Source organism: Meleagris gallopavo, chromosome 3 (genome assembly GCF_000146605.3).
Source record: "Meleagris gallopavo isolate NT-WF06-2002-E0010 breed Aviagen turkey brand Nicholas breeding stock chromosome 3, Turkey_5.1, whole genome shotgun sequence".
Lineage (NCBI taxonomy): Eukaryota > Metazoa > Chordata > Aves > Galliformes > Phasianidae > Meleagris > Meleagris gallopavo.
Window position 1 is genome coordinate 53334236 of NC_015013.2, and position 23700 is coordinate 53357935.

Here is a 23700-nt window from a genome sequence, read left to right on the forward strand (position 1 = left end):
GTATCTATTTGTAAAATATACAAAATTTAGAGCTAGGAGCATAGAGACCAACAAAGAAAGCAGTACAATGTAATTTCAAAGCTTTTTATGCTTATAGCGTAATAACTTCGTATAGCATACATTATACGTAAGTTTATTACGTATTTTCTTTCTATTTTGTTTTTTCCCTTTTTTTGGTCTTTTATCTTCAAATTCAAGGCTTTTAAATGATGATCAGATGATGGTGTTCCTGCAATAACAGATCATCGTTGTCATCTACTGCTAAATGGATGAAACAGTAGAGATAGGCTCCATACTATGGACTAAATAACAGTCATTTGGATAACAGTGTAGCACGATGCTATACAGCCCTGTTTTGCTCATTTGCAGAAGGATTTGACAGCATCCCTGGACTTCAGTCTATCAGTCACTGAAAGTGCTTCCCCAGTAACACTTGATCATCTTCATAAATGTAGAAACAAGCCTGTGTTAACAGGATGAAACATACCTCAAGAGAGGATCTCACTTAAAAGCTGAGGTATCAAAACACATGCACTTTTAAGAGAGGCTAGAGTAAGGTTGAAAGTACATCTGTCTTTGAGTCTAGCTCCATTTTTCTGCTATGCCTCAGCACAAACAATGCCAGACATTCATGTTGAAAGGAAGAATTCTGAATGGCGTGAGAGTGTTTTCTTTTTTGCTATGCCAGATTTAATGAGCACATGGAAAATTCAGTGCAGCTTGGGTCAAATGTGGCTCTGATAAAAGCAGAGAGAATTTCAAGGAAATCCATTAAGCAACATGTATTTGCATTAAATGACGTTGGACCCCTTGAGTTATTTGCATCTCTTCACACACAGTCTTCTGCAGCCTCAGTGCATTGGTGACACCTGAGCAGTGAGGCCAACCAAACATCCAGCAGATTTTTGCAAGCCAGGAGTAGATGAGATGCTTTTCCCTCCATCCATGAAATTCTTCAAAGCTGCAACTAGTGGACAGATCAGCCTGCTGTCATTGCACTGCCTGAACAAAGAGAGCATAGAGCAGGAGGCTGCAGTAGCTTTCTGCACACTTCACACTGTTCTGGTGTTTCAGACTGCTCAGAGATAAGACCATCACCTTGGCACTTTCTCAGCTACTGTGGCTTAAGCTTAAATCTGTACTCCACATTTTTTCTTCTATTCCTCACTTACATGCTGGTTAATCTAATGTGCTGATCCTCTTTTTCTTTAGGAAGAAGAATTGAAACAGGCAGTAAGTTGCCTACTTATTGGAGACCTCACTAACTCCTGAATGTGATTGTGTTCTTGTGATTTATTTTACTGATTTATTTTACTTCCTTTGCTTGAAGTATGTGCATATTCTTTTGACCAAAATTAATATCTTGCACTTCTTTCACACATTATTTTCAAGTATGTTGGAGCGATTTTCATAATCAATCCCCTTAGAATGTGAGTCATGACTACAAGGAGTCTTGATCTTTTTCTCACTCTTCTAAATAAGGACATTTATTATATAAAAAAAACAGAATGTGAAAGCAACCTCGCATGTGAATTAAAGAACACTTCCACCACGGAAAATGTTTTCAAAATGTAATGATAACTTTGGGACTATCAGAAAAATGTAACTGATTTTAAATTAGAACCATGAATTTGAAATTCATTCAAAACTAATCGAATTCATTTGAAATTCAATTGAAAACTAATTGTTTTCTGTAACCTAAATTTAAAAGGGCAGTTTTAAAGTTTAGATGATTCAGTTGGTTTGGAGCTTTTTAGTATTGAAAAATATTTGGAAATAGTCTTGGAAAAATATTAGGCTAAAAAACACCCTTTTCAGACAGCAGTCTGATTTATAAGTCCAATAAAGAAGTGTTGCATTTTAACGAAGCGCATTTCCTCCAAGTTTCATTAGCAGAAATACGGTTAAAAGTCTGAAATATTCTGTCTGTTATACAACATGCTGAGTTCATAGGCAATACTTATCATATAGCTAGTGTTTTGCATTTTGGCTAATTTTTATAAAGCATCAATCTATGGCACCCAAAAATAAAATCTGACCAAATACTGATCTTTAAAGTCCCCTCCATCTCAAGCCATCCTATGAAATATCACCTCTGTTTAAAAGCCATCAATATAGTTCTGTGTAACAGTGTTAAAAGGATCTTCCATTCACAAAAGAGAAGCTCCCAACATGAAGAGTTTCCCTATCATATAGAATGTTCACTGGACAGTGTAAGTGGAAGCTCATTTTTGGGCTATTACAGGATATGAATTTTTCTTCATGGAGTAATAGCCATGCTGAATACGAGGTGATGGTGCTCAGGAATTACTCTGAGTTTCCATGCAATTATACTCATTACACTGTGCCATTTCATGATCTGTTGAGAGAAACAAGATTAAATTAATTTCTGGATGAATTCAATTGGAATGAGCCATCTGGCAAATCATCTAACACTCATGATCTTTCTATTTCTCTGCTGCCCCTCCTTGAGAAAGGATAATGAGTTCTTCATGTCTGTGTAGCTTCTTCACCACCTGATGAGGCTGCAGGACACTTTCACATCTGTGATCGCTGCTCAGCCCCGGCAGAGGGAGCAGTGCACCCAAGCTCCTGCTTTCACTCCAAGCCTTTTCTCCTAAGCATGCATACTGCTTAATGATGGGAAACCTTTTCCTGTCTAGCAAAGGTTAACTTCAAATCCTTAATACATTAACTAGAGGTGGTGAATTAATTAAAACACGGGTTTTCCTAAAAGGCACCAAAACAGTGACATCTGCAGCCATTTACAGCATAAAACCTGAATCATCTACAATTTGGTGGTGGCTGTCCAAGCTTCTTTTTCAGCATGCCCTAGACCTCAGCTGGTATGGCTGGCTACCTTGGGAACAATTAGGTGCTAGATTTCTGTGCTCAAATTAGCACTACTGATGGTCTCTGCAGGTTTCAGGAGCTCCCGCCCATGAGAATCACATTTTGCCTGATAGCCACAAAGTACAAGTAACACTCCTGTCCAACAAATTTGGGCTGAGCTGAAACTAAGTAGAATAGGCCTTTATTTCTCTTTCATCAGGTATTCCCTAGCATCCACCTATTTCAGCACTGTCTTCATTACTTCTGTATGATGTTGCCCAAATAATATAAAAATTGAAAAGTTTTTAGCTAGACAGTGAGATCCAAAAGCTTCATTCTTTTATGTTTCACAAACGCTTTGTTCAAAAACTGAAAGCTTCAGATAAGAAAGTACTGTTTGTCGTAAACACAAGGTCTCAGCCATAGCTGTAAAGCAAATGCGCTGGTGTGCAGCTTTTACATTTCCCTTGTGGGAAAATTCCAGTGAAGAAGTACTGGCAGGCATCTGTTATTTTTAGTAAATAAAATGCCTATTATGAAGTTCTTTCCTTAAATGTGACTTGGTTATAGGAAACAAATCTCATCCCTTTTTTCTCATATTCTCTGAAAGTTCCACTGTTGGTGTTTCCCAGAACTATGACCGTGGGGAGCTGAGGAAAAAGGGCAAGCAAAGCAGGGAATTGGGAACAAGAAATTCTTTAGCAGATCTGGTTGATAGAGGAGTTGAGACATGAAAGATGTAGCTCCCAGGTGCCTTGCCTGTCATGCAGGGTGTGTGACCTCCAAGAACCTTGGAGCATCTCAAGGGTGCTTTTTATTCAGCTCCTTCTGGACCAGAGATCAGTATTGCTGCTTCTGTGGGGACGGATGATTGCAGAAACAGGAGAGCATCTGGCCATTATATATTTGACTTCCCTTTCATCCATCATTTAAATGTTCTAAAACTGATCATTAGAGAAATTTTATATATTAAATCCTTTATTCTTCCATCAGTAATGTGCTTATTTCTCATAAACCTTGATGTCTCTCTGGTGATAATGTCTCTTAGAAAGGGATGATAGAAATGAACAAATAGCTTAGTATTCTGATACATAATTTATGGTTAGGGGCAGAAATTTATAAAAATCTCAAGGGCAATGCTGCCTTCCCTCTGTTATGGGCTGCCACTGTCTTTTCTTAGAATATATTTGCCAAGCCTTTTCTGGGCCACTGTGGCAGCCACTGCAGGAGTCAAAAGAAATGACATGGGAATACTTAAGAAATCCTTCTAAATTCTCAGAATGAACATGAGGTAAGGGAGAAACAGCACATATGTTACTTTTCGCTGCAAACAAACAGGGGTGCATGTTATAGTCACTGCGTAAAAGTTCTCCAGCCACCTCCATCCTCCAGGATTTCAGTTGTTAAGGATGTGTGCAGCTTGGCGTGGGCTTGGACATTCATTTTTCCTCACGTGGACGTGCATTCCCAGGGGCCCTGAAACAGTCAGAGAAAAGGGCACTGTGTCTCTTGGCATCACTCAACCTGGTAAAAATTATTATTTTGTAAAGTCTGCTTGAATTTCAACTAAGTGATACTAACCACGAGGTGCTAACAGCATGACATTTTATATGGCTGGTGTGAAAACATGTTAGCTTCCAGCAGCTGAATCCCTAGCAGGATTTAAAATGGCCCCGTCCCCACAGTGTTTTGGGACTGCCTGGGTATATCCTGCAGAGCAAACAATTTAATGATGTATGATTTAGAAGTGGCTTAAAATAGTTCTCTAGACCCAAGTAAAAGGCCTGAGACTGTATATTTATTGAGCATGTCAGCCTTCATGTGGCTGAGAGGCTGCCCAGGCCTGATGGGACTCTGTGAGGAGGTGAAGGGCCCGGTGTCCTCAGTGCAGCATCGCTCCCCTTCTCACAGTCCAAATCAGTTATGTTTTACCACACGTGCATGTGAACTGGGGGAAGTGAGTGAGGACAGAGAGCAGGCCTATGCTTTGGTGTTCATTAACTTGGATTTTTTTATTATTATTGTTTTTTAATTTAGCTGCCTGACGTTTTCCCATATTTTGAAAAAGTCAGATCTTCACTCACATTTTTCCTACTTACTATTTTTTTACACTGGAGCATTGCTGTCTGCAAACAAACAACTAACTCCTGTGCATTTCTTTTTAGCATTACACAGCCCGTCTACAAAGAGCATGATGCCTTTGAGCTGAGGACGAGAGCTCTCACAAGGACTCATTTATGTGCTTGGTTGTTTTGCAGACCCAAGGGGCAGGTTCACCCCGCTCCTCGCCCAGCCACACCATCAGCCGACCCATCCCAATGCCTATCAGATCTGCCTCTGCCTGCTCCACACCCACCCATACGCCTCAGGACTCTCTGACTGGGGTGGGAGGAGATGTGCAGGAAGCCTTTGCACAAAGTAAGTCTCATTAGGAGTTTGTCTGAGGTACTTAGAAACTATTTAAAAATTGCTGTTTTGTGTGGTTAATGAATAATGAACTTCTAAGTTGCATGTGGTAAAACAAAACAAATATTCTTCCCTTCTATACTCAGCACTGGTGTGGCTGCACCTCAAGTACTGCATTCAGTTTTGGTCCACTCACTACAGGAAAGACATTGAGGCCCTGGAGTGTGTCCAGAAAAGGGTAGCAAAGCTGTGAGGGGTCTGAAGCCCAGGTCTAACGGGGAGCAGCTGAGAGAACTGGGATTGTTCAGTTTGGAGAAGAGGAGGCTCAGGGGAAACCTTATTGCTCTCTACAGCCCCCTGAAAGGAAACTGTGGCGAAGGGCATGTTGGCCTCTTCTCCCAGTTAACAGTGATAGGATGAAAGAGCCTTACGTTGTCCCAGTGGAAGTTCGGATTGGATATTAGGAAAAGTTTCTTCTCCAAAAGAGCAATGAGGCAGTGGCACAGGCTGCCCAAGGAGGTGGTGCAGTTGCCATCCCTGAAGGTGTTCATGAACCATGTGGATGTGACACTGAGGGACATGGTTAGTGGGCATGGTGGGGGTGGGTGGCTGATGGTCGGACTAGATGATCTTAGAGTTTCTTTTCCAATCTCAGTGAATGAGACTATGATTCTGTGAATCCACAGTTGTGTTTCACTGTCAAATATTGACTTTGTCAGCTGTCACACCTTGCTTTCCAGGCAGGCAGGTAAGCAGAAACTGGACAATATGCCATTTAATGAATTCTGTTAACCAGAATAAGAGGAGTTGTCATTGACCTCAGCAAGGTATGTCTTCAGTGTATTTTTTTTACATGAAGACTGCTAAAGAACATATGCTACAACCATAGAATTAGTTCATGTAAGAACAACTCTGTAGGCCACACATCCTGCCCCAAGAAAGCCAGCTTCAAAGCAAGATGCAGTTGTTCAGGACTTTTATCAGCTGAGCTCTGGATGGCTCCCATCGTGCATCTTCCAAGCTTCTGCTCCAGTGTTTGACCTTGTCTCTTACGTAAATATTTTGTCCTTATATCTGAGTGTCCCTTGATGCAACCTGTGGCTGTTGTTCCTTGCCCTTTTGCTTTGTGCCTCTAAGAAGGTCTGACTAGACTAAACAGGAACTGAGCTGGGAAATCTAGTGAGCCCTTCCTCTGTTTTTTTTTAATACTGCTGTAGGCTACACTGTGCTTCTCATTCCTCGTTCCACTGTCTTGTCAAGTAGCAATACATTTTCAACTGTCTTGAATTTCTAAGGCCACAGGTTAAGTGATTATGTTGAATGCAAAGGAAAGCAAATAGCCCATATGACCAAATGAGGAAATAATTCCTTCTTTTTTTTTTAAATCTGGTTTATTCTAAAATATTTACCTCATTGCAGTTCTTTTATTTAAACAATTCTTTTGCCCTCTTTCAGTAGTAGAAGTGAAAATGTAAGTGGGACTCTCTAGTTGTCCTGCTAGAGTGGATGTGTGTTTGTTCCTAAGAACTCAGTTCAGCCTTCATGCAGCTCTACCCCTGCACTTCTCTGGGCACTATCTCTCTGTATCTTACAGCAAGGTCAAATCTATAATGCAATGAAGAACTTTCTACTGAAATGCTAGTCAGTTCATATATTGAACATGTTTTATTTAGGTGTAATTCCTAATCCCAGCACGCCAGGCTGATGGATACCTCATTTTCTGTGAGAAAAGAAACAGTCAAGACATATTCTCCTTTTTGCTGTGAAAAAAAAAAAAATGACAGAGGCAAAAATTTGGCCGCTAACTCCAATGATGTTGTTAAGTAATTTCTTCTAGAGTTAGGACTGTGAAAAATAAGATAGTAGCAGCAATAATTTATCCATAAATAACACTAATTTGCCCCAGGCAGATGCTATTAAAGTACATATATGTGTTCTATTCAAAAAGAAAGCAGCAAAAAAGTTAAGTGATCACATCTAAAAACTGCAGCATATAGCTTTATATCATTTACCACATTCCCCAGGCAGAGAGGTCAAAACCACAGAACCTGAAACCAGCCACTCTGTCACATCTTGACATGCTGTGCTCCATTCTGCACTGCACCAGCAGAGACCTGTCTCCATATCTTTGTCTTGTAATGCACACAAGCCATGGCTAAAGCACCATTTCTCTTGCTTTTTTTTGCTGTAGAGTTTGCCATAGTTTACAGGTACAAATCCAAGACAACTTTAGAGAGGGAGTGGATGTCTGAGTGTTCCTGTTGTGTGAGAGAGAGATTAACCACTTTGATTTACACTCCAGGAATCATCTGCTAACAGCAATATATTAAAAAAAAAAAAAAAAGGAATAGGAAAAAACCTTAGGGTTTGGAGTTTTTAGAATGTATTATTTTACATTCAGCCCATTCTGAAGAATCTACAGCAATTGAATCCTGCAAGTTCCTGTGAATAAATCAGTCTGGAAGATTAGAGGTTCTGTGGAATATACTGATTATACAGCCACAATAGGAGCTATGTTTGGGATCTGGGGGAGTGAAGCATGCATTACCAACAGCCTGCTCCTAGGGAAGGAGTTTTTCATGCAGCTCACAAGAATCCTTCATGATTGATGATTAAGGGAATATTGCCAGGTCCAGCAGGGAAGCACTTCTAGATTCATTATTAAAAAGAGTTTAAAAACAGCCTGGGGCTGTTAAGAGAGGCAATAGTGCTTCTTTTATTAAAAAAAAAAAAAAGTAAATTATGAAATATACAAAAAAATCCTTCAACTAGAGCAGAGGCTGAGAGGGAGCAGAGAAGGAAAATCCATATAAATCTTGATGAGGTCAAGTGTGTTTCTTCAACATTTGCCATAATTATCGGGCAAATACCTAGCAATAATGGTGTCATTAAACAGAACTGTGGGAACTTATAGAAAACACTTCATTTCTTTCCTCCTTCCCCACAGACATTTTAAATGAGTTCACGCTGGATTTAATCTTCCAGGCCTGGTCTGCTGGTGTCACTGCACAAATGCAAGCTTGATGGCAATGAATAATCTCCACATATCTAGCATTGTGATTAAATGAAGCATGAGGGTAGGCTTCTGCTCTTGCATATAGCATAAGTAAATGAGGCCATTCTGCAGAGAACTCTTCTGCACGTGTCCCTCGTAAGGTCTTTGATACCCTGAATCATCACAATGGCAGCTTTCAGCAGGGTTAAAACTGCTTTGAACAGGAAAACATATGTCTTGTGAAGAATATTAACACTGTTTTGTCTGTCTCTTGCTTCAGGTGCAAGACGAAACTTAAGAAATGATCTGCTGGTAGCAGCAGATTCAATCACCAACACAATGTCGTCTTTGGTAAAAGAACTAAATTCTGGTGAGTGAGGCTGAAGAGAGTGGATAGTCAACACATTGATATTTTGTATCTATTTGTAAAATATACAAAATTTAGAGCTAGGAGCATAGAGACCAACAAAGAAAGCAGTACAATGTAATTTCAAAGCTTTTTATGCTTATAGAAAAAGAAGTCTCCAAATAACAGCTTCAGATTTCAGGGGTTTTGAAAGCCGTGGTTGTAAACATGCAGCTGAATGCAACAAAAATTCATTGAGAAGTTTGGCCCTTGTTTTCTTAGGGCAATGGCCTTTTCAGGGAATTGTTGTACCTGAGAAGAAACTTTATCAGTGGCTGTGAAAGCACCCTGATTGATGGCAACTTTACATTCCATAAAGAGAAGTTTCCATTTAGAGAGATGACTGGGATGGCACTGAAGAGAGATTTCAGTCCTTAGAAATATCATTCAATATAGAATGTATAGGAACTTCTGTAAAATGCAATATGTAGTGTACTCATAAAAATATCCTACCTACTAAGCCAAATAAGCAAAAGCTTCGCTATTCTGTCCCACCACAAGAAGAAGACCGTTAAATCTACAGATACATGTAGAATAGTATTCTACTGTGTTGTACTGCATTCACTATGATGAGATGACCACCCTAAGCTGGAGAGACAGAGAAAGGTTTAGAGAAATAGACTGGTACACTTGATCTTGTGAAAGTTAAATGGAAACATGTGTCAAATTTGGTTTCACAGAAGTGGGCAGTGAGACAGAAAGCAACGTGGATTCTGAATTTGGACGAACTCATTTTGATGACCTTGTTCCATCTCCAACATCTGAGAAGGCTTTCCTTGCACAGATCCATGCCCGGAAGCCAGGGTACATCCACAGTGCTGCTGCCACTGGATCCATGCGCAGTGACATGTGGGTACCTGCTCGATTCACCTTTGTTCTCTCACTCTTTTTCTGTTGAAGACAATATGCAGCATGAAATATTTTCTTACCCTCTCAACTATTTGAATACCCAAACAAGCCTAAATCCAAATGAGGACAGCTTTATGAATACACAGTAGTAAGCTATTGCTTTCAAGTAAGTACACTTGAAAGGCCAGAGCTTAGGATGCCTTCAGGTGTGAGCTATCTTGTGTCAACTCTAGGACACTCAGGTAGCGTGAAGACTGTGGGACAGCTGTGCCCCTTAATCATATATGCTCTGCAGTCCCAATCCCTGCTTATCCAGACCTAAGAGCCTATTAGAGCTCAATGAAAAAAGAAATTGTTTTTTTTTTCTGGGGAAGACAGAATGCTTTTTTATTGACGAACTAAATTGATCAACAAACCAATTTATTTTTAGAACCAGAATCTTATCAATAGGCATCTTTCCAGATATTTTTAGTTCAACCTCTTACTCTTTGTTTTACTCTCAAAGCAATTACTGAGGGCTCATTTCCATACACCCGAAACACCTTCAGCAGAATATACCCTCTGGTCTATTTTATCAATACAAGACCACTGGAGAGGGCAAACAACAGCAGTGTTTTCCACTTCCAGACATTATTATTATTATCTGGTGGTGCATGTGGCTGGAGCAAAGGTATCCTGCTGTCCTCAAACTTTACAATAAAGGGAGGTTGTATTCATTCTGAATGTCATTCATCTCAGGAGCCTGTTTATGAATAATTGTCTTTAGGGTTACAGAAGACGGAGATCCTTTTGTCAGAGCAGATGATGAAAATTATGAGAATGATTCTGTCCGCCAGCTGGAGAATGAACTGAAGATGGAAGAGTACCTGAAGCAGAAGCTGCAGGATGAGGCATACCAGGTGGGAAAAGAAGCTGACCATACCTCTCCATAAACAAGAAATAATTGCATACCAGAGCTGCCCAGAGCCCTTCTTATCCTGTCCTGGGCCTTAGGGTGTGATCTCTTCTCAGTTACTAGAACAGCCACATTCAAAGAATCACAGAGTTGCAGGGCTTGGAAGGGACCTCCAGGGACCATCGTGTTCAACCCCCTGCTAATACAGATTCCCTACAGTAGGTTGCACAAATAGGCATCCAGACAGATCTCAAACATCTCCAAAGGAGACTCCACAACCATTCTGGGCAGCCTGTTCCTGTGCTCTGTCACCCTCATTGTGAAAAAGTTCTTCCACATATTTGTGTGGAACTTCCTGTGTTCCAGTTTTTGACCATTGCTCCGTGTTGGATTACTACACACCACTGAAGAGTCTGTCCTCATCCAGATGCCTCCCACACACTTTAGATATTATAAACATTGATCAGATTCCCTGTCTTCTGTTCTCTAGGCTGAGTAGACCCAGATTTCTCAGCCTTTCCAAAAACTACAAAATTCTGAAAACTGCTACTGTTCCCTTCTGTAGGCACGTGTGCATGTAGCTTCTGTGCATGCTCAGAAGGACCACACCTGAGGCACACAGCAGTAGTCCTTATCCTTACCAAGGCCCTCAGGTGGGCCAGAATTGCTTCTCAGCTTGTTCTCTGCCAGTTCTCCCTACATCGTTTAGACCTCCACGCTCCATGCCACAGAGGCTGGTTCATGGTATTAAGCAGAGCTCTTGTTAAATTTTGTTTTTCTCCAGTAGTTGAAAACATTCATAATAGTTTCTCCACTGTGAACTGAAGCTTAAATACAGTCTGTGTGTCATTGTCATTGTCATTATCAGAATCTGGAAGGGAGGGAGAGGGTCTGGAATGAATTATATCCTAGAGAACTGAGTATTCAACAAGCATCTAGTATAGTAGAGCCTGGGGATTTGTCATTAAATACCCCCTGAGGAAGCTTTCAAAGGGCGTTTGTTTGAGAATCCAAGAAAAGCTAATTTGACAGAGGGGCCTGGAATTCTGTAGATATCCTGTCCTGCCTGTGCAGCAGTCTCCACTTCTGCCTGCTGTAATAAACTATCACAGTTTTATAAGTTAGTCTGATTTGGATTGTACTAATATAAAACTCACATCTTGTAATAATGATAGTAGTAATGTTTCCATTAGGGCATGCCCAATTCAGTAACTAAGGAGTGGGTTTAAAGCAAGCAAGAATAAGTATTTTCCCACATGGTGATCAATTAAAATTTGGATCTCACCGCTCTAGAGTGTAGCAGAGACAAGAAATATAAATGTGAAAAAAAAAAAAAAAGGATTTAGCTGATACTGAGAGACCAACTGTACAGAAATCAGATTCAAAAGCACTTTCTAGATTTTTTCTGTAGTGCCTGCTGATGGTTGCTTTTGATACAAGATTCTGGGACTGACAGGCTCTTGGTGTAATAAAAAATGGCAGCTGTTGTAGTTGCCTCTTCTGCAAAGCTGCTAGAATTATTCTTTAAAAGTTCATTGTCTCACATCAAAATTGCAGGTAATTTTGAGGTTGATGAGAATCTTTTGGGGGCTCGTTTACCTCAATCTGCTACAGGCTCATGGTAACTTGCCAAAACTCATTTAACTGCAAAGGTCGCTAAGGACGTGGTGACAGCAGCAGCAGTATTGTTATGGGATATATATGCTAAGGCAACAGTTGATGACATGGCGGTTTTTTTGTTGCGTTTTTGTTTTAATCCAAGCTAGGAAATGACAAAGATGATGGTCTTTAAACTTCTGATCAAGGTGAGCTGCTACTGCTGATGTAACAGAAAGTAACTGTCTGTTACTAAGGAGTACATCAACAGTGACAGCTACCAAGCACCAAATAATAAACGTTATTGTTGCTGGTAAAAGTTCTTTTTCTGGGGATGATAGGCCAAGACTGAAATTTGATTGCACTATGGAAGTACAATATACAGTAACAGTGTTACATGACACATAAGTTACATTTTGTACATGCACAAAACTGAATACATAAGTACAATGCAAAATAAGGGTATTCCTTGTGTAGTAGGAGTTGCAAATGTTGCTAAGTAGATCTGGATGTTACTCTTGTTTTAGTCAAAAATAGTTTTTTTACTGTCTTTCAACAACACTGACAGAAGGGGAGGAGATCTCCTTGATGATGTCAGAATAAAACTCCTCTTGAGTATAGGTGAGCCAAGACGACACCAAGATGAACACAGATGTGTTCACTGAGGCAATAGAAAATCCTTATTCTAGACAAGTTCCATTTAAGAAAATTTTTCCAAAAGAAATTTCATACTGTACTCCACTGTCTATCAGGTTGTCAGCTCCTATCAGGCAATTATTTTATAGCAGTAACTTATAAGTAGAAGCTATTTTTCGTTGATAACCACAGATCCAAAGGATGCAGTGTGTATGAGAAATCCTTTCTCCAATATCTAATGCCCTTTTGATTATGGAACATGTTTAAGCAAGCAAAATTTTGTATGAAGTTAGTTGCAACCACTAGGATGACTGGGAGGTGGTTGGATAATATCATGTATTGCTCCTGAGACGTGCACTTTTGCTTTGGCTTGCTCTCTGTGCTTTGCAGTTAATTTGTGGTGTTTTGTTGTGCTATTCCTTTTTCCACTATTGTTATTGATACTTCCTTAAGACAAAGCCATGGCTTGCTTTCCACTTGAAAAAAATGAAAGAAAGCTGGAAAATTATTGTTTTAGGGTATCCTATTGAACAGTGGCCAGGTGAACTATTCTCCTTGAGCATCCAACCATTGAAATTTATTGCAGGCTGTTTTACTGTGTGTACTTACATGTACACTGAATTAATCTGGATAGCAAAAAAATAACTGGTGGCTGTAGCTGTCATAATGCAATTGTCAGCTGAGATAATCTGGAAGGAAGAACTCCTACTGAGGTTACAGAATGGTAACCTCGGTAACAATATGGCAACCGTTCTTACTTTATTAAATATCTCACTTTTTTTGTAAAAACAGCACATTTAGAAAAATGTGTAGATGTACCCTTGCATGGAAAACGGTTGGTCAAAACCCACTCTTGTTATTTTGTGTCACCTTATCTTCAAGCAAGATTTTCAAGCAAAACTCTAAATTAGTGAAGTGAGCAGAACACTCAGGATGCACAAGGGAATCTGGGGCAGGGAACCTCAAAGGAGGCTTCTTTCTCTCTTCTTCTGAAGCATGTTGTAAATAACAACTATTTGTACCAGAAAAATCACTTTTAGTGCACAAGTGTAAGTGCTAACAGTGCTGATGCTCCCACATCTGCTAGCAGTTGTGTTCTTGTTAAAGTCTTTTGCTGAATGTGTTGTGTAAGGCACTTTTCATTGGGTTTGTTTTCCAGGTCCGTAATTACAGTCTTTATTTCTAGGCTTGTGCATGGCTTTCTTCAGAATAATACACCACCTGGCTGCTCACTGGCTTAATTTGTCATGTTCTTGTTTTCTATCCTTTGTTATCTGCAGGTCAGTTTGCAAAGTTGAGTGCAATATCCTTCTCTCTCTCCTCTCAAGTAAGTATCGTTATAATTTAGAAGAATGTTTGAAATGAATCCTCCTAACGTATTTCAGTTGCAGAGCACCTTGTACTACTAATGTATGTGATGATGCTGTTTCTTTCTTCTTTTAACCTGTATTAGAATGCCTAGGAATGTCACCAAATCATTTCTAATAATCCATTTGAAATATGGTCCTGGAATCGAAGACTCATGTTACACCATCACACTTTTCATCTTTTCCATTTGTTGGCCACAGGAGTGAGAATGCAGTTTTCATCTCTGGGGATGATGACAAGTATACTAGCCAGTGCACAGAAAGTATATACAGATGATAAGAAATCAGAGTACATTTCAGGAGACCTGAGTTTAACTCTTGCAAAGGTTGAGTCTTCCTAGTATAACCAAAATAAATCATTTCTGATGAGACCAGAACATCTGCTGTAGCGTGGGAAACAGGAGTTAGGCAAACATCAAAGAAAGCAATCTACCAGCTGCTTAACTGTAGAGGTGTCTTCAGATGCGTTGTGGAGGTTTAAAGTGCTCTGATACAAAGTGCAAGGTACCCACGTGCTTGCTAAAGTCTGGCAATTCAGAGATAAAACAGGATAGTTTATAAGTTCCCTGCTGGCCCATTTTCAGGTCGTGTTCTTCGCACGTCAGCCTCACTGAGTTTAATGCCAAATTCAGCAGTTGTGTTTTTACTTGGAAACTCAGACAGAGACTATTTTTACGAAGTAGCCTGTTATTCTGAACATTTCCCTGGGAAATGGGAGACCGCAGGCTTACGCCTTGCCTCATCTGAAGCTGTGGTCTGCTTTTCTGACTTCCAAGGAAAAGTGCAGTCCCCTGCAGTGAGAGGTCCCCTATGAGTTGGTGGTGGGAGCAGGGCGACGTTCAGATCAGCAAAACCAGCAGGCTGCACTGTGCCAGCTATAGCAGGAATTCATCTTGATGCGTTTTGGTTGCTGTGTTTTATGCTGGAGCTGCCAGAAGGGCTGAAACTCTCCTTAGTTAGATGGCAGTTTTGATAGCAAAATTTGATCCTACTTCAAGAGTTTTACAAGCTCTGGTGGCACTATGATTTGAATGTGAAAGTGTGGGCCTTGGTAAAGCAGCCACCATTCTGGAGTGTTAAAAGTCATTAGGTATTTCTGAAGCATCTGTCTCAGTGTTTCTAACAGCTAAAGCAAAATAAATGGATGTGAAAAACAAACAGCAATATCCAGAGTACTATAAACACCAAACAACTGCTCGTAAAATTTTCTCCTAAAGTTACCCCTCAGGTTACGTTCATTTTCTTGGTAGTCCAGTTAAAAATGTAAGCTGTTTCCTAAACATAGACAGACAGAAAAGCAAGTTTTCTTCTTTTATTTTGTTGCACTTGCCAGTTACAGATCATGTTGCTTGAAAAGGAAAATAGGTCTTTCAACAATAATGTACATATAAACTGTGTGCAATGGCAATGTTGTATATAGCTGGGTTTAATTGCAATTATGAATAACTGACTTTTGCATCGTGTACATTTTATTCAGTAGTAGTATTTCGTAATTATGGAAAAATAACTGTTCATACCAGATAGAATGTCTAAAATGCCTATGCTGGCTATGTTGGGCTCTTACTTGAAGTTTACAAATTGCATCAAGACTATTACTTCAAAGATTATATTGTTCAATCAGTAATGACACAATCGTGTATTGCCTGTATGTATGAGACAGAAAGCCAACTGGGAGGGGATCATATCAATTTATTATAGCATCATATGAGTGACATTGCCACTGATGGCCAGCCGTGGGCTTCTGTTCATTTCCTTATTTATCAGTCATGGATAAGCAATGTTGATGTCAATTGATAAAGGCTTTTTGTGTTCTATTTACATTTGATTTTTTAAAAGTGCTAATGTTCAATTCTCCAGAATTGATTTTGAAAAAGCATCTAGTATAATAAGATCCCAAGAGATAAGTGGTTCGAGTAATACATAAAATATAATTTAATCATGTTTTGAGTTCATTTTGTATGTTAAATGCACTTGAATAGCACTTGGTTTGTTCTTAATAGAATAGCAGAATGAATTTAAGCTTGTCCTGAGCCAGCACTAGGCAGATCTCAAAATGCAAGTTCGACATTATTTTACCTACTTGGGTGGCTAAGGTTGATATTTTCCATTGTAGAGGTGACTGAATGGTTAGTATGGAAACAAACAGAAATTTCTTAAATATAAAACTCCCAAATTATCTCAACTTTTTGCTAAGAAGACATGGTTAAAAAATAATTGTTTATTCAACTTCACTGTTTTTCCAGGACAGGAAAATTCTTTCTGAGTAGCACTATTAAATTTTTCTCACCTTTTCCTTTTTTTTCCACTCTGTTCTCATGTTTATCAGCAGTGATTATAAATATTGCTAAACACCGGGTGAGAAAACCCACAGGTCTTGGAAGATAATGTGTCAGTTCAGCTTGCCTGTTGTTCACCAGAGAAGGGCTGCTGGTTAAGCCAAGAGACACAGTGTGACAGATGATTTGTTTAAGTGCTGTAGAAGCATAACAGCCTTGTATCTTTTTTTTCAGGGCAAGATGTAAGATTTGAGAGCAAGCTGCATTTCACAGGTCATTGACATTTTCAGCCCTTTGATATAGATCCAGCCATTTACTGTTCGGGAAAGATGAAATGAAGGACCTATAGCCCAGGGTCCAAGTTAGGTTACTGGCCCACAGTTAATAGATGTCTAGTTTTCACATTTGCTGTGCCCACTGCCTGAGATTTTCACCACATTTCCCAACCATGCCCTGGCCTGTTTTCAGCTGCAGGGTCCCAAACACTGCCAGTCAGAGCTGACTGATTGCTTCTAGTGGTTGGCAACCCTGCCTGTGGCAGGGGGTTTGAAACTAGATGATCTTTAAGGTCTCTTCCAACTCAAGCCATTCTGCGGTTCTGTGATTTAAAGCTCATGCACTAGGGCTCATTCCTAGCATGGGCTTCAAGCCAGAAGCTCAGGAGCTCATAGGGGTGCAGGTATTCTGTTTGGTTGGGCCCTCTGGAGGCCCAGTTCCAACATGAGGTCCTATCATGCATGGCTTTGTCTATCAAAAACTAGAAGACCTCCCTGGGTGGAGATTTCATCATCTCTCGGGGCATCCTGTGCCATTGCAGCATCTCCTTCCTCGTGATTACCCCGAAATCCAACCCAAACCACCCAAAATGCAATTTATCTTTATGTATACTCTATCACTATCAAGTGGATTTTGGCTTTGTTATCATGTAACTACCCCTCAGACAGATGCTAACTGATCCTCCCTTTCTGCCCCTGCCCAGGGATAAGCAAGCCCAGTTTCTTCAGCCCTGTCTTCATAAGTCAGTGATGCAGTGATGGAGATGCAGATTACAAACCCTGGGTGAACTAATCACATCAATAAGGCATAATCCACTAGCAAAACCATCTGATTCAGTGTTTATGTTCTGGTTTGATTTTTTTCTTACTGAAGAAATGCATTAAAAACAGCATTATGTGAGCCATCCCACTTGAAAATAACAGGAGGCTGGCAGCACAGCACTTCTAAAACTGTGTGCTACTTTGTGAGCTATGTTTTGTGTCTCCTCTTTATTTTCTCTTCTTAAATCCTCCTCTTCTTAGCATGTAGGTGTAGAAAAGCTGCAAGAAGACTGTGACCAAGTTAACTGTGAAGAAGCAACTTTTGTTTTTTTAATTTAGTTTTAAAATCAAGTGACAGGGATGTTTCTTGAAAATCTCTGAATGATATGTAGCAGAAAAGAACTTGAGGATTCAGTTATAAAAAAGACTGAGAAACAGTTTTATAATATGACAAATCGGAATTAATTCTGGCATATCCAAAATGCTACCATGAAATTAGAGTTGTGAGGTTCGTCAGTGCTCATGTTTACTTTTATGGAAACCGCTCTATCACAATGCTGGCTGTGAAACAGAGACAAGTCATGAAAGAATGTAAAAGACCCTCTCCTCACTCAAAAAGTAGTTTATCCAGAAAATTAGAAACAAAACTAGCTTCTCGTCAGTACTATCAATGCATCTGCATCCGATGTTCCACAAGCCATTCTTGCTTTGCACTGATGGTTATAAGGATTCCATCATGAAGTATGAGATGTACTTATATTTACATAACCTTTAAATTGATTCAATAAAAATCAGTCTCACACAGCTGAGAACTGACCTATGCCATGGCTTTTGGTTGTGTTTTTTGGCTGTATTGTAAAGACCGAAATGTTCATTTATGAAGCTTTCCAAATTAGTTTGCACAATTAAGTGGTGCAGATGCATGCCTGATTTTTAAAAACAGTTGCTTAAAATACACGTCAGAAATTCTTTGTGAACCTCTCATTAGACTTGCAATGCAGGTTTCCTTTTCATTCATCAACAGAATGTTAATGTTAGGTCTTCTGTAACTGCCTGACACACGGAGATAGTAAATTAAAGATCATCATACCATTTGACACGCTTAGATATTAAGGAATCGGATGGAAGCATTTGTGCTTGAATAATTAATACAATCAAATGGTGCCAGGAAGAAGAAGTAAGCTAAACTACCTGACCTTTCTTGATTCATCAGATTTCGTTTAATTCTTCTTTGCTGAAACCATTTGCATTTCCTCTCTCATCTGGTAGACCAGCTTTATTCCTGAACTGAGTAGAAAAGAATTCATGTCGGTAGGGTTTGGTCTTTTATGCTGTTACTATCAGATCTCATGCAGTGTGAACTGGTGCTCTGAGACAGATCAAGAGAAAAAGGATGAGCTCCTTATTTCTGAAAAGGGATGAGAATATAGTGCCTTTAGGGTAGATATGCCAAAAGAAAACGGTTGCAGGTCCTGATGTAGTTCAGGGGGAACCAAGTTGCCTATTAAGCGTTTTTCATTATCAGCTGAATAAGATATTTAGTTGTTCTTCAGGACACAACAGAAGAATGAATTGGTGTGCCAGTGAACTGGGATGTTTATGATGTGTTGCTCCCAGAATTGCCCTCCAAAGTAACGGCATTTCTTCTCAGACATAGTAAAATATACCCAAGCCTAAATGAGGGCAGGACATTTTCACAAATGGAGGCTCATGGTGGGAACTGGCAAGTGGCTGTTAATGGAGTGGCTCAGGACCCTGTGCTCAAGGGGAATAATCCATGGTTTGGCTGCCAGTAGTCTGACTGGAGAGAAAGCTGTAAGAGTAGAATGGGAGGGGAAATGGAAAAATCTGCAAATCTGTGTTAATGTCAGTTACCCCTGTATCCTACATGAAAAGCTCAGAGCAGTCTTTTCACCATGGTAAGAAAAAGAGGCTCAGGAGAGACCTTATTGCTCTCTGCAGTGACCTGAAAGGAGGTTGTGGTGAGGTGGCCGCCTCTTCTCCCAGTTAACAGCAGTAGGATGAGAGGGAATGGCTTTAAGTTGTTCCACCGGAGGTTCAAGTTGGATATTAGGAATAATTCTTCTCCAAAAGAGCAGTCAGGCAGTGGCACAGGCTGCTCAGGGAGGTAGAAGAGTCACTGCCCCTGAGGTGTTCATGAATTGTGTGGATGTGGCACTGAGGGGTGTGGGTTAGTTGACATGGTGGGGATGGGCTTGTGGATGGACTAGATCTAGGTGATCTTTCCCAACCTTAATGACTCTAGGATCGATTCTATGACTCACCTGGGCAGAATTACTTTTTCTTTTTGATTGTTTTAGGCATAACCACAAGAGTTGGCCAGCTCCTCCCTTTCTCTATCAAGCAGCCTCCTCTCACTCCACTTGTGGGTTTGCTTGCGTGGGTGTGTACACACATGCAGTGTCTTCCACTGGCTCTTTTTTAAAAAGTTTCCCTCAACATTTCTCACCAGGCAAGCTGCAGCCAGACAGACAACGAGAGCTACGTAAGAACTGATGATGAGGAGAGCTGCTTTCGGACAGATGATGAGGAAAGCTTAGCTGCAAACTTCACAGAAGAATGGAACCAAGAGGTGCAGCGTCTCTTGACAAAAAAATCACATAACTAAGTTCTGAGGACTGTAGCACAGTACTTTTGTTCTAAGAGTTGTAGTTTGTAGATGTGTGTTTTGACAAAAGACTTTCGTTTAAAGCTAACTTATATTAGCTACATCTTCTGTAACATGGCTCATTACCAGTGAAGAATACAGACTGAAGTGCATACTGCTGTTACAAAGGATGGCAGTATTAATAACTCACATAAACCCTTTGCACATGATATTGAACCTGTTCAGTTTACAATGACAGTACTGTTTATAGATAGAAATTTGATTTCTGAATACTTTGAGATTTTAGTAGATTGGTTTACTATACACTGTACATTTTTTTCCACAGAAGAAATAAAAAGCTGCGATTACGCATTAACACTGAGTGATTATACTCCTGAGTGTATATATCTAATAGCCCAAAAATCAAAGTACTGGACTATATTTGCAATTTGTTTGCAAGTCTTTAAATTAAGACTTATACAAAATGTACTAAAACAATAATAATAATATAATTAATAATAACAATTTTAAAAATTTCTAATTTAGGGCTAATGTGTAACTTAGGAATGTTTCTTTCAAAATAATCTAACAAATCAGCCATAGAAGTTAGTGTAAATATTTTTTTTCCAAATAGATATCATATACAAAAGGTGACATTCAAATGATATAGAATCTAGTTTTTAAATCAGCACAGATCTTCTTAAAACTGTGAACTATGTTTTGAAATACTCGTTACTAAAGCTGTTTATAAACCACAGGTGCCATAAGATCCCTGAACTGACTGATGTTATGTATAATCTTCCACGGTATTGTTTCATTGATGTTTTAGCTTTAGTAAGCATGTGTTCAACAAATCGTCTCTTTCCATTCCTCTGCCCCTCCGACTCACCCACTCCATTACGTTATTTTTGAGGCCTTCAGCTTTAAATGTATAGGCTTAAAGTGCGCTTGCAACTGTTCTCTTTTGATTTCCGAATGTGTATTGCCTTAGCCAGCCACCAGATGTTCTGCATGCACTCTTGGAAATGTGTGGTGAGACTCTTTCAGATCTGGATGGAGAATTAGCTATCAGTGAAAAGCACAAGAGAAGCGGTGGGTTTTCTCGAAAGGACGGGCATACAGTTACAGAATTGGAGTTTTGTCCATTTTTGTAACTCAAGTGTAAAGGTATTTCAGGAGAAAGGGGACATATCCGGCTGTTTGGGATTAGGAAGTGAGACTGCTAGCTAAGAAGTGTTTGCTCAGCTGTTACTGCGAACCGAGGGACAGTTCTGAACAGGGACGGACACAAAATAGCTGGAATATCCCCCACACAGCGTATTGCTTGGAAATAAAGCTTATACCTGTATGGCAGGTCACAGACCATGGCTAGTTCCAGAGCCATGTCCCTGGAGCCAGCCCACAGACAGCTAGACCAGAAGCAGGGCAGGCATGTCAACACAAGGCACTGCATTGGATGCACAGCCCAATGGAGAAGCACAGTGCATTAGCCTGGGACGACCTCTGGGCAGATATAATTTTATTGCACCGATACGACATCGCTGCTTCCAAAGTGATGCTGTCCAGCAGCCCTGATAACACTAATGTTTCATACAGGTATTTCACACCAGCACAGTTTGCCTACAGCAGGTGGTCAGTTACCGATCTGGAGCAGGTGAACATAGTTTGTCTGTCCTCTCTTTCATGGTTACGTGGATGTGTGCTGCCATATTTACTTGAGATTGCTGTGTAGCTCAACTCTGTTCACTTGATGCTTGCATGCACTCTCCAGGCTTATGGCTGTTTCCCTGGGCACAATGTGTTAGGGGATGAGTATCTGCATGAAAGAGCTGCTGCCATTTTTCACTTTCATATCGCATTATTGCTTATGCAAATCTTTTATCCATACCTCCTTGCATATCTGGGCTTGGTCTCAGATATCCAAACAGATTCTGAGGCATCCAGATACCCTCATGTAAACTTTTCACTTCTGCAGCCACTGGTCCTTTCCTTGGGATATGTGCTGGCCTGGCAAGGCTGGCCCCATATCCTGATGCCCCTCCTCCAGCCTCCTCTCAGGAATGGGTGAGCCTCCACTAGTGCCTAGCACTCCACATTTAGAGCTACTCCAGTGAAACTGTAGATGTTGAGGTCAGCTCAGGATTCCAGTCGAACATTTCCTGAACAGAGATAGAACAAACAAGTTGGAACACAGCTACGTGCAATGGCTGACTAATTCAACCCATGTCATGTTTAACTGTACCCAGAGTAGTAGCTCCCTCCCATCATCATGTCTGTGTGATCATTATCACTATGCTTAAAATAGACACAATAGAATAAATCTATCGCAAGAGCTTCCGGACTTGGAGCAATGAGGGAAGCTGGCGGATCACATGTCTCTCTGTCAGGCTGGTGTCAGCAGGGCCATCCCCAGCAGAGCTCTAGGTCCCTGCCACCCTGGAGCCCCGAGATGAAGCACCCTTCACTCAGCTCTCCAAACATCTATTTTAAGCATTTCCCAACTGTCAAGCTGGCTACATATTCACCCAGCTGGTCTTTGTCTGCTTGTTGAATATTATTTTGATTGTGGTTTGCGGTCATTAAAGCAAATAGAGTTACAGAAGAGGTCTTCGGCGGGGGTCTTTTCTTAGCTCCCAATGGCCCACCACAGCAGTCAAAACTCTGGGTGGTTTTACTGTCACTGGAGGGAACCAGTGGTTTGGATTCAGGAGACAGGGATGTGAAGATGTATAGAGTCCTCGAATGTCCAAAGCGAAGGTGGTGAATGGGTTGTCTGTAAGTAGTAATGTTAACTAAACTGCATAAAAAGGTGTGTGGCCTTTGTTGTGATATAATATGTATTTTCTTATATGCATGAGCCAAATTGTTGCATCATGATTTATCATGTGTGTCTGCCTTTACTTTCGGTCATCTTCTCCCATCTTTTTTGGTTCTTGGCAATTACTGTAGATAGACTTTGTAAATATTGCAACCTCAGGTTGCTGTAATCACGTTGGTTCAATTCAGCAGACGGAGCTGTGAACAACAAGCACTCCACTGTGTCCTGAAGGCAAAGGGCATTTTTACCTTTGAACCAAAAACAAATGTACGAAGAGTTACATCTTGAGGCTACTAACTGCAAGACATTTTTAAAGCTACTGTACTTGACACCACTTGAGACAGATACAGAGACACTAAAGATGTCACAATATTCATTGGTATTGTAACAGAACTGCTATTGTATGGGTTTTTTGTATTGCTGTTAAGTATTGTTTTGTGTGTGTGTGTTGGAACCTACTGGGGACATGTTATATTTTGAAGTGATTAAACTATTTAATTGTGTGTCTATATTTTGGAATGGAATTATTTCTTCATTAAAAAGATTTTTAAAAGTAATGTACGGAGCATCATGTTTGTGGCTTGTTTTGGTTTTGAAAGCCCATGGAGCCCAAGAACAGGTGTTTTCTATAGTTCCCTTGTGGTGCTGCAAGCAACCCTTTCTAACTGTCTAGTTAATTACACCAGAGTGGGCTCCCTTAGAACAAAAGTGTTATCAGTGTATCAAAATATCCTGTAATTCTTATCATGGAGTGAAATATCCAGGTATCTGGGAAGCGGATAAAACCCAGTCTCCTCCTTCCAAGCTGCCTGCTGTGGTAGCCTATAAATCTGTGAGGTTTATTTGCCCTAATTCCCCTGTCTGCACGGTGGCGTTCTTCAATAAAGGTGATCATTTTACATATTAAACTATTTGCCAGATACTCTGAACTTTGCCTCCACAATCCCAGTCCAAATTCATATTCTCAGGATTTTAATAT

The 23700-nt window shown here is 40.2% G+C and overlaps 1 protein-coding gene across 1 annotated transcript in view; it reads left to right on the forward strand.

The window, feature by feature from the left end:
* Window positions 1-23278, forward strand: part of LOC100546087 (dystrobrevin alpha-like) — a 24657-nt gene extending 1379 nt beyond the window's left edge. Inside the window, exons 2-9 of the mRNA XM_019614344.1 lie at window positions 1213-1233; window positions 3465-3495; window positions 4241-4359; window positions 5091-5250; window positions 8514-8603; window positions 9320-9488; window positions 10255-10387; window positions 19769-23278. Coding sequence (XP_019469889.1) covers window positions 1213-1233; window positions 3465-3495; window positions 4241-4359; window positions 5091-5250; window positions 8514-8603; window positions 9320-9488; window positions 10255-10387; window positions 19769-19924 — 879 coding nt within the window. The 3' untranslated portion in view covers window positions 19925-23278. The remainder of the gene's footprint in view (window positions 1-1212; window positions 1234-3464; window positions 3496-4240; window positions 4360-5090; window positions 5251-8513; window positions 8604-9319; window positions 9489-10254; window positions 10388-19768) is intronic.
* Window positions 23279-23700: the final 422 nt, after the last annotated feature.